This window comes from Athalia rosae, chromosome 7 (genome assembly GCF_917208135.1).
Source record: "Athalia rosae chromosome 7, iyAthRosa1.1, whole genome shotgun sequence".
In the NCBI taxonomy this organism is placed as follows: domain Eukaryota; kingdom Metazoa; phylum Arthropoda; class Insecta; order Hymenoptera; family Athaliidae; genus Athalia; species Athalia rosae.
This window is the reverse complement of record NC_064032.1, coordinates 10,452,213-10,464,299: the sequence shown is the minus strand read 5'-3', so window position 1 is coordinate 10,464,299 and position 12,087 is coordinate 10,452,213. Positions and strand designations below refer to the sequence as shown.

The 12,087-nt window shown below is 46.0% G+C and overlaps 1 protein-coding gene across 2 annotated transcripts in view; it reads right to left on the bottom strand.

The window, feature by feature from the left end:
- Nucleotides 1-891: 891 nt before the first annotated feature.
- LOC105691067 (homeobox protein OTX2-like) overlaps nt 892-12,087 on the bottom strand; it is a 38,730-nt gene continuing 27,534 nt past the window's right edge. For both annotated transcript variants that reach the window (XM_048658030.1, XM_048658029.1), the window contains exons 3-4: nt 6,301-6,455; nt 892-2,472 (exon numbers count right to left, since the gene is read on the bottom strand). In XM_048658030.1, the coding sequence (XP_048513987.1) occupies nt 1,750-2,472; nt 6,301-6,455 (878 nt within the window). In that variant the 3' untranslated portion in view covers nt 892-1,749. The remainder of the gene's footprint in view (nt 2,473-6,300; nt 6,456-12,087) is intronic.

Here is a 12,087-nt window from a genome sequence, read left to right as displayed (position 1 = left end):
AATAAAAGTAAATCCGGTAATTTTTCGAAAAGCGACAAACTCACTTAAGATTAATTACGACGACCGAATCTTTATCTATCTATAAATTTCGACGATGTATTTTTTTTAGAAAATAATAATCACATTTGAAAATGATGAGTACGACAGACGTTGTACACAGGCTGCAGACAAGTTTTCTTCTTCCTTTTTTTTTTTTTTTTTTTTTTTTTTTATTCATTTATTTCAATTTTTCCTTAGTAAAAATTAGATTTTAATTTTACTTAATACATAAATTGCCTCGAGCTAATTCGTTTTCATCTTTTCTTATTTAATTAATTTTTCGTTTTCGTTTTTTTTTTTTTTTCTTCTTCTTCTTCAACACTATACTCATATTTACAAGGTTTTTTTTTATTCATATAATGTGTATAATATGTATATCCGTATCGCATATAAGGTAGAGTTAGGTTCGATAAGGTTAGGTAGGTAGATATAAGTATTTACTATACATGTATAATAATGTCGACAAGTATATACACACATATTCTTTCTCTCGTTTTTACTGGCCGAATTTTTTCTTCGTTCATTTTTCATCTAATAAAGTTGTTCACTTATTTTCTTCTCTTTCCCTCTCTTTCTCTGATATGAAAATTCGATGATTAATAATAGTAATAAGAATAATAATGAATAATAATACTAATAATTATAATGGCAATAATATTTTCGATATTGATCCTAATAATAATCATTATTATTAATCGTGATTATACAATATATATATATATTCGCATTATATGGTATGTAACGTAATATTATAATAATTATGGCTGTGTTTTAATTAAAGTTAACAAATAAATATACATAATGTAATATTTCTAATGATAATTGATAAGATTTTTTCCGCTTTTCATCTTCTTCTTCTTTTTTTTTTTTTTTCTTCATCGTCTCGAAAATTTACAGCATATCACGTGTAGTATGCTTGGTATTTTTCTTTGCTTCAATGTTTTACGTTAATTTTTTCTCTTTATTCTAGTTTCACATTCATTTCTATATATATATATATCTGACGGGATCAGGAAGACATGGCGAGAAAAAAAAAAAAAAAAATCGGCGAGACGTTCGATGGAAAAATGAAACGCGTAACCCAATTCGACGTGTCAAGTGAAACGCTAATGTCGCGTTCACCTTGCGAATGAAAAAAATGATCGAGAGAAAAAAAAAAACAAAAAATTGATGAAAAAAAGAAACTGTAACATGACTTGTTTCGTTTTTCTCGTCGTTTGTCGGGCACCGGCGTATTCGAGTCAAGGTAAAAATCCGTTCGGTCATTCAATACAACGCGATATTAAAAAAAACATCAGATTTGTAAAATTATAATTAAATACGCGATTCGGTTCACCCGCGATACAGCACGAGTAAAAAAACGAAAAAAGGTAATGATTTCCGATACTGAAAATTCATCAGCGATCGCTCAACCACGTGCGAATCACAGAATCACGATTTCGTGAAAAGAAAATTGAACGGAAAAACAAAACGAAAAAAAAAACAAAAAACAAAGGAGGTATCGAAAGAAAATAAAACCGAAATGATCGAAATAATGGATCGAAATTTCTTACGCAGAATGCTCCACCTCGTCAGCTACCGTGTTTCCAATGGAGAGTCCTCGAGGTCGTTCGAGGTCATCGCGGTCCACGTCCGTGATCCACGTCTCGCTAGTAGTTTCGTTAAATCGTACCGTGTACCGTTGTTGTGTTTTTAAAAGAAATTTTTTGGCTAGACCATCGCTTGATATTTCTGATCAGGTAGAATATAGTCCGGTGAATTGGCTACGCCGTGATGATCGTTTCCCGTTGGACCGCCGGCGTTCAGATGCGGTCCACCGCCGATGTGCGACATGGACGACGTCAGCGACATGTTGTGGTGGTACTGCGGATGGTGATGATGGTGATAATTCGATTGGGGGCTATGGTGCATCTGTGATATCTGCGATATCTGTGTCTGGTGATAATAATCCGACGGCGCGTAGGGATTCTGGTACGCGTTGTACGGCGTTTGACCGGCGTAACACTGTCCGGCGTTCACCGATCCCGGCGACGCCGAGCTCCACGGGAAACCGTAATCGCCGTGGTGTATCTGGTTCATTGGCGGCGGGTAAGAGGACGGCGGTAGCTGACTCGATCCCGGCGTCAGGGGTGGCGACGGTGTCGTCAACGCGCTGCTCGCCCCGCTTCCGGCGCCCGTCGGCGTAGCGCCCAGCCTCGGGTACGACGTGTTGTTCGTCAGCAACGGCGAATTCGGCGCTGGCGCCTCCTTGCCGCGCGGCGGAGACGCCGGGGAGGAACGCCGTGTGGACGCCGTTACACCCGACGACAATTTGCTACCGGCGTTCTGCGTAGACGACTGGGTGGTCCTAGGCGAGCCCTTCGGGGGCGTTGTTTGCTGCTGTTGCTGCTGCAGTTGCTGACGACACTTGGCACGACGGTTTTTGAACCATACCTGGAATCACGAGAGTCGCGAGAACGGGCGCCGATTAGTACAGATATCGTCGGGTGCACAGGAGGGGGGCGGGGGAGGGGGGGTTGGTTCTTTTCCGTCGCGTTCGCGTGCCACGCGAAAAAAAAAAGGCGATCGATTCGACGATTTTAATTTGCGTTTACCGTCCGATCGGCGTACTTGAGGTCTCTTAATGGAAATTCTACACCAGTTCTCTCTGCTCCCCTGGGACGAGTTTTGCGGGATTGACGGACGGTTGTACGTACGCCTCGCGCGGACGTGTACGGGGTCTCGTGTCGTGGGGTGCACGGTCGCGTTAATCGAGGCAATGAAAAAGTAATCGGGTCCGGGCGGGCGTAACATTTCATTAAATCTCAACAATAACAAGTTCTGGGAATAGGAGGAGGCTGCCGCTCGCCGCCCGAAGGGTGATTTCGGTGGGTCGACGATGCCCCCCTTTTACCCGTCCTACTACTCCTCCTCCTCCTCTTCTTCTTCTCTCTCTATATGCCCCGTTTCCCAATCCCCGTACCGTTTCCTCCCTCGGGTTTCAAAACTACAAGGGATGCGCGCGCCCCCCTACCCCCTCCCCCCCCCCCCCCCCCCATCCGCGTTACGGGGGGACCGGAGAGTACCATAGATGTGGCCGACTGTAACAACAAACATGAGGCAAGAGAAGGCTGAAAGCCGAAGGTTCCGAAGGTTCCCTGGTTTCCCCGGATTCCCCCTGGAAGGCCGCAACCCTTGGTACGACCGAGCACGCCTCGCTAATCCCCGTACAATGTGGCCGAAGGGATCTTCCTTCGGCTCTGTACGAATATCTCGCTCTCTCCCTCTCTCTCTCTCTCTCTCTCTCTCTCTATGTATAAAGCCCGGGTACATGGATACGTGTACATATGTAGACACAATGTATAAATATATGGTATGTATTATGAGACTGTACGTTTGGCGCGTAAATAGAAACATCTATACGAGTACCGAACCCCCCGTACCTGTCGACGTCCGTCAGCACCCTCTCTCCTCCCCGCGTCAACGTTTCCGAACCTCTTTTAACGGTGCAAATCCTCGCTGCCCGTTGTTGTTGTTGTTGTTGTTGCCGTAGTTTGTTGTTGTGTCGCATTGTAGCAGTTAGTATTTTCCCTCCCATTATAATCTCGTATAGATTCCGACGCATAGGTAGGTAGGTAGGTAGGTAGGTAGGTATACTTGTACGTCAGCGTGAGGCCGATTCAAATTTCAAATCCTACGAGCGACCGAACGACTGACTGACTGACTGACTGACTGACTGCTGACGTTTCCTTACATCGGAAATAATGCGAGGGATCGGGATGCGATACTCCTTAAATTTCAACGAACGATCGACCGATGAAAAGGGGGCCCCCGAAATACCACCCCGGCCAATCGAAAATATTCGTCATAACCGTGAAATCGAATAACGAGATGAAAAAAAGAAGAAGTCGACGAGGATGAAAAATCCGTGATTCCCGAACGACGAAATCGCAGTCGACGAAAAATCAAAGGGAAACCAATCGTGAGATCGCTTACGAACCGCAAGGTATATACCACCGTCCGAGTGACGCGCGGTATAACGGAGACGAAGAAGATGGAGAGCGATTGACAGAGAGGGAGAGAGAGGGAGAGAGAGGGAGAGAGAGGGAGAGAGAGAGAGAGAGAGCGAGGGTGATAGGAAAAGTAGGGCCATTAGCACCCCGTTTGCCGTGATGTTTACCTAGTGACACCCCTAGTTCAAATTGAAAGGCGCACGCTGCGTCCCCTTTCCGAGGAGGACGAGGACGAGGAGGGCGGGGGGGAGGTTGTTCCTTCTCGCCCCTGCAGGCCCGGCCGTCCCGCGGTATATTCCATCCCCGATTTTTATCCGGTCGTACCCCCGGGTTTACAGCAGCCACTGCGGCAACAGCGGTGCGTGTGTCAGGAAGCTGTGTTTGCACGTCGAGGTGCAAATTGCACCACCATCTGGTTTACATCCAGCAAACGAATATACATATATATATACGCGCGCCTCCCTTCTGTATACGGATATATATAGGTATATATATATATCTATACACGCGTACAAATATGTATACGCTGCACCGATGACCGAACCGCATCATCACCCGGAAGGTGTGTTCGTGTGCGTGTGCGTGCGCGCGGTACAGTCGCCGATAGAACGAGCCTCGGCTTATATTATGCTATTATACGAATTCCACGCTAGGTCAAAGTTTTAAGGTCTTCAAACTGTTGGCGGATGCGACACGACGACAACGCCGCCGGCAGCTGCGCTATTTGACGTACGTAGGTATATACCTTCTATACGAGTATCGCCGACACCCCGTGCAGTCGCTACGTTCGCCCGTAACCCCTTCGTTTTGGGGTCCCCGGAGTAGATGAGGGGAAAAAACTCTTCGATTCTGTTATCTGTTTTTTTTTCATTTTTTTTTTTTCATTTTCTTTCTAATTTCGGAGCGCGAGGATCGGTAACTCATGTGAGCCGTTGATTGGCGTTCCGCGTCGGTACCGCGTTCGTATTCGTAAAATTTCCATGAACATGGTTTTCGATCGAGAGACCACCACCACCTTAGATCGAAACATTTTCGCGCTCGTATCGCCCGAGCGACGGGATTCGTTCGAGCGGTTTCGAGATATTCTGTATACGAAACACGCTGCAGCTGTGCGATTCTCGCGTTGACGCACGATGCGGAAATCGTAATCCCTTCAACGGAATCGTTGTACAACCGTCGAACGAGGAGGGGCGACGGGGGTCAACGATGTTTGATTTTTTACACGCCGTTCTTTTCTCTCCTCTTTATCCCCCCCCCCACCCCTCCCCCCCCCCCCCCCCGACGCCTCGCAGATTTTTCATTCTCGGCCGTGTGGAACGATCGCCGCCGCGATCCGCGTAACGTGGAAATTGTAGTCACGACCAACTAACCGTCCAAGGATTCGAATTTTAATTTTTTTTTGTTACTCTGATCTCGATGAAAATTCGTGAAAAAAACGATCCACCCGGACGATGCAGATTTTTAGCAGAATGTTACACATGATTATAGCCAATTCACATATCGAGGTGTACGCGAGGGTTGAAAATATGGGATGAAGATGCAACGGAGACTCGGGAGTGCAATAAAAAGCGGCGACGACGGGTTTGACAAAAGTTTCGACTATAACGTTGTACGAGGTATACGCCCCGGGGTCACGTGTGTATTTACACACACCCCGAACACACATACATATATATACAAGTATATCTATACGACAAAATATACCTATATCGCGTATATATTTGTGAGACCGTGTATATACGGATTTATCATCGGGGTTGCATGTCACCGCCGAACTGCGGTGGTAACAACCGCAGCGGTTACAATGAAATCGGCGTTGACAATGACGACGATGACAAAAAGGGGGGCGGGCGGGGGGGGAGGCGTAGGGGGGAGGGAGGGTAGCGCGACGACGGGATCCATAGTCGTTCGTCGTCGTCGTCGTCGTCGTGTAAATACCTCAAATCTCGTTGAAGGCTGCGGAAGCACGAAGTGTACCGTCAGGACCCTGACTGGCGCCCGTCGGTCGTCGATTGTAAGGGAGCGAGATTTACGCTGGTATTATATAAAAATCGCGGGGAGCAAAAACGAGAGTGTTATAGAAAAAAAGAACGATGAAAAAAAAAAAACAAGACGAATTACTTATTGCTTCGTAACTTGACCGCTTTCGCGACGGACTTTTTTTTTTTTTCTCGTCAACCTCGCGGTTGATTTGATTGAGATGAGAGGGGGAGGGGGAGGGGGGAGGGAGGAAAGAGAAAAAAAAAAGGAAGATTTCCAGCATTATTACCTGAACTCTGGACTCGGGGAGGTTGATCTTGAGGGCGACTTCTTCCCTCATGAATATGTCGGGGTATCTTGTTTTCGAAAATAGGCCCTCCAAGACGTCGAGTTGAGCTCTGGTGAAGGTCGTTCGTTCTCTTCTCTGCTTCCTCTGATTCATTCCTGTAACAAAGCGATCGACGATGAGGATAAAAAGTATAAACTTCATTTTTTAAATACCCCGTTAGAAAAAAATAAATAAATAAGAATCTCGACGGGGGCCTGTGCAAACCGTGCGGCATTGTAAGACACGCGAGTATAATATTATAGGTATTATATGCGTACAACACACGGTTATTTAGAAAGGAAAAGGTGGAAATTTAGGAAACCACCAGTTTTACATTGCGTGTTTCAAGCACGATCTCATCCGACAAACCAACCCATTCCCCCCGAAGCGGAAAAATCCGAGAAAGAAAAAGAAAAGTGAAAAGAAAGGAGAAGGAATAAAGAAGATGAAAATAAAAAGGGGAAAAAAATCCAAAGAACCTCCAGTGGGAAGTCTCTATTCCGCCGTAGGAATGATGAATTTTTTTTGTATTTTTTTTTTTCTCCCTGTCCCCTCGCATCGAGAGAAAACGGAGCGAGATATTATTGCCGTGGAATATTTTCATCCGAAAACCGCATCCCTTCCATTTTCTCGTCGCGGACACGGGGATATCGTCTTTAGGAGAGACCGACTCTCTCTCTCTCTCTCTCTCTCTCCCCACGAGTGGTTTTGAAAACCAGGAGAACCGGAGGAGGGACTTCGGTCGGACGGGTGCGCGACGGGATGGATGCGGTACACGGGTGGCGGTTGGAAAGTACGAAGAGTGGCAGTAGAAGGGCGTGAGGAAGGGCGGGAGGAAGGGAGAGGAGGGGAGGGGAGGGGAGGAGGAGGAGGAAGCTGGTTCGGGGCGAAAAGGGCGATAGGGACGAAGGGGAGAGCCGGTTCGGGAGAGCGTTGCGAGTCCGCGATAGCGTAATTTTGAGCAGAGGCAGCGGCGTCCTCCTCTCTCTCTCTCTCTCTCTCTCTCTCTCTCTCTCGCGCCATCAAGCCTCGCCTGGCTCGTTTCAGGACCAACGTAATCCGCTTACCGGGGGGGTGCCCGAGGGAGAAAATGTGAGGAGAGTCGGAGGGAGTGTAGGGAGGAAAAATGGGGCGAGGAAGAGAGGAAAGGGGGAGAGGGTCCCACCGTGCATTGAAACCTACGTACGAGAGTACGCGACCATCGCGAAAACCTTCGATATATACATGTATACATATATATATACCTCTGTACATATTCGCATGTGTAACGTACGTTGCGGTTATCGTACTACGAAAAAAAAAACAAAAAAACAAAAACCAAATGATAGCAAAAAATCCAAGGAAACCGAACAAAATCGCTCAAACGAGTGTGAAAATTGATCATGAAAATTAGTAACGTAGGTATACAGAGGTACGCAGAAATAGCGAAAGAGGAAAAAAAGAAAGAGAGAAAAAGAAAAAAAGAAAAAGAAACGAGAAGATGAAGCAGATGAGAATAAAAGCGAACGCGTATCGTCGGCCATTTTGTAGTTGCGTTACGGGGGATGCCGGTCTCTCGTTACGTATAACGCGACGTACGCATGACGCCCGCTGACTTTTTCTTATTACCCCATGACTCCGCATGTGATCCGAGACGATACCGATGATTGAGAACGGGTGTATGTACAAAAGTGGGTAGTCCTTACAGTTCGGTCTAGTAGGTATACACGTATACGATACAAGCTACCGGGTGTACACGCGACTTATCGGTGCGCCTCCTGTGTACGGTATACGGGGTATAAAAAAAAAAGGCGAGTGAATAAGGAGTGGTTTTCTTTGGTTGTCTCTTATACGGCTAACCCCCATGAGAGTTGTACGTTAGATGTAATCTCGAAAGTCAGAACCTCCTTTTCGGGATTGTGCCTAACGAACTGGTCGAGTAAGAAGCTCCTTATAACGACGACGAGCTTTACACCGTAGCAGGAATACGATCTCGACGGATAAATCTCGACCTCCTCTGTACGTATATCCAGGCGACACGATTTCAAAACGATGTACGCGAGCGAAGAACGAATGGACGAACGAAGCAGAAATTATCGACTCGAAAAAAAAAAACAAAAAAAAAGCATTTCGGTTCGGAACAATGTATTTAATATGTATATCTATTCTCGTGATCTGGCGTAACGACGCGAGGAGAACGAAAAAACAAAGAACAAACGAAGAAAATAAAAAAAAAAAAAAAAAAGCAGAGAGAGAAAAATTGAAAACGGAGGATAGGCAATCGGGTAATTCGTCCTACGGGAATTCGTCGTAGTGTTTGTACAAGAGTGTTGGGCACGTCGCGCGGTAGATGCGAAGAACCCGGGGATTTTTGGCGAGAGCGTAATAAGAACCACGCGAGAAGCCCGTGTACAGTTAATGGTTGGGCAAACAGGAGAGACCAGTTATTCCATGGGGTTGCTAAGTATCATTCGATTTATTATACCTATCGGTGAACTCTTCAGGGGAGGGGGGGGCGCGCTCGACTAACCACCCGCGCACTCTACCCATGTACATCGTACAGTTTCACCGCACTAACGACACGCTCCAACCCCCCGTGACTTTTGTTATATATATATATATATATATACGTATACAGGGCTAACTAATTTCCCGTGCTCGATTATAACGTTCGGTGAGTATAAATATAAATATATCATTTCGAGCAAACTGTTGCAAAGATTTTCGAACACCCACCACCACCACCACCACGTGGTTCATCTACGTATACGCTCGTCCATGGGGTGGCAAAAAACGAATCGAACGATCCGAAGAACAATTTCGACGATTCCTATAATTTCTCAATCGAAAAGGTAAATGGGTGTGAAAAAAATGTTAATTCACGATTGAGATTCCTACGGGACATTTGCGGTATATACACATAAGTGTAGGTATACGAATATACGAGTACAGAAGCGAGTCGTAGGGAGATGTGCGTGGGGAAAGGAGTGCACACACACAGCCCGCGGAAGGTGGGTGGCTTCGAGGCTAATGGGAAATTCGTTTTTTGCTTTATTGGATTTCACGGTGCGACAACACGTTGGGACAGCTCTCAAGCCCCGTTTACCCTCAATCTTCTTCACTCCTCTTCACCCCCCATTGGTGTATAACGTCGCGCACCCCATGGCGGATATATAACGGCAGGAGTTAATGGGCGGCTATAACGCAATTCTTTAGCAAAATGCGACCTTGATACAGAGCTTATAATATTATGGCGTACACATTTCGGAGAGAGAGAGAGAGAGAGAGAGAGAAAAGAAGAATTCTGAGCGAGATAGAGTTTTATATTTACTTCCCCTTATAGTACGTTAAATAATTTTCATTCAAAAAAATTTCTGCACAGCTGATCGTTAACGGGATAAATATCCGAAAAAATTGAATTCCATTTTCGTTATAACTGATTGAAAAAAGAGAAAAAAAAACAACAAAAAAAAATTGCACACATCGCAGATGTGGATATCGTGGCTGCTTTGCGATTCATGAAATTATAGTTACTGGCGAAAAATGCGTTAGAATCTAATAGGGTAAGGTATATAGGCGAATGTAAATGGCGTGACACGGTAAATCGACTAGACCGCGTATAAACTAGCCCGCAGCGTTTTCTTTTCGCGGTTGCCGCCGCCGCACGCCTCGCGATTATTAATATACATATATACCATATACCCACCGAAAATACACGCGGCCTACGCGTCATACGTATAAAATACCTAAATAAAGTCTTCCGCGGGTATACGTCGGTGGTTAGCTCGAGGGTGAATTGAAAATTAATTTGTACGCTATATATATATCTATATATATATATATACTTCATACACACCGCGGAGATGAAATGTGCGGAGGCAATAGAAGAAGAGAGAAACGATGGGGGGGAGGGGAGGTGAAGGGAGCGAGATTATAACACTCATAATACGCGCGTGGGACGCTAGCACGTGCCGCCGTAAAACCACTATACCTACTATTTCCATTCTTCGCAGCGTCGCGCGTCCTACCTTATACACGCGCATACTTTATATTTATATGTATAATACGTATACGTACATTTGTATATTAAACTATGTACAGACGTTGCACACAGGGTGCGTATAGATAAGAAAAGTTATCGCGAGAAGGACTAGGACACCCCGTGCCGTAACTTATTCGAGAAAGTCCATCAGTTAGAAAAACATTCGACAGGGTCGAATTCAAACCACCGAATCGGCCACCCCATCGACCGCGCTAACTGCAGACGAAGTGCAGGGACGCGGCGGAACGGGTGACGCGTAAACGAACTTCTTTTTTTCACTCATATAGTATATCGCGCGATCGATTCCCGTATACGCGTAAACTTGCTTAAAATTTTTCCTAAAATAAACGTCATTCTTACATTCTCAATTATTCATTATCATTTCGGGCCAATTTATCACATCCGACGTACGCGCGAAAATTAGAGGAGATAGAGAGAGTTGGGTCGCGTGCCGCGCGTCGTAGTCCCGCGGGCACGTGCATCTCGTTGAATTCTATACCGCGTATCGAGACGATATATCGTAACGTGTGCGGTGCGTGAGCGTGTACAGCCTTGGAAAAACTTGACGACTAATTGAGTGATTGGAAAGCGCATTCGATACGACAAGGGTTTTTCGTATGATCGCACGTTCGTACGTGCGCTCGCCGATAGAATTTATCTCGCCGACGCAGCTCACGATATCTTCGCTGATGCGTGGACTCGTATAATTGTACGCCCGAATCCCCCCAGCGCGCGATCTCTCGGTATCCCACGACCCTCTTCGATTTCTCGAAATTTTTTTCTTTTCCCCACCCAAAAATCGGCGTCCGATTATTTTATTTATTTATTTATTTATTTGTTTTTTTTTGTTTTTTCATTATTTCGTTATTCCGACGTCGGTGTAGCTGATGGGAAAAAGAAAATCGCTCAGGTACGAACTGCGGAGACTTCGATTCGAACGGAGATGGAAAAATTAAATGGAAAAAATGAACGACGCTGAGAACGCGCTTCGGGATCGTGAATAGCTCTTATACTATACAATACGTGGAGGGATATACGTCGAGTGAGTTGCGTCAAAATTGCCGAGGACGCGCGCGGTCCGTAACGGTGTAAACGGAGTGAAAACCGCTCAAAGTTTACACAGAGAGACATCGACGTAACGTTCGTCCGTCTGTCTGTCTGTCTGTCCGTCTGTCTGTCTCTGTACAGTTTTGGCAAGTGCGAAAAATCCCACGACGGATGCAACACCCCGTCCGTACACGACTGCAGACAAAGTGCGCTGTGCGAAGAAGACGGGTCGGCGAGCATATCCATTTGACGGGGGGTGAGTGGGGGTGGGGGATGTTTCAGCTCGACGATATATTTATACAAAAATTATCGCGCGAAGCGCGTAGATAGGCGTCCGAGTTGACGCACCTCGTGTACACCACCTACGAATATACATATGTGTATAAGGGGGGTCGCGGGTGAGCGGTATAACAAAATAAACATGGCGGGTTTCGAACACTCCCCCCGCCGCCCCTTAGAAATACGGAGTTTGGACGGAATCCGTGACTACGACGACGACGATACATGAAGATGAGGAGGACGACACCCTTCGGGACACGAATAGTCTCTCAGAATGCACGCGCGCTGAAATTGCGTGCCCCGGCTCTCTCGTACACCGAACCCCGGCGGCGTTAAATTTACATTCTATGAAAACACCGTGGTATACGGTGAGATATGCATATCCATGCAAATCTCGAACG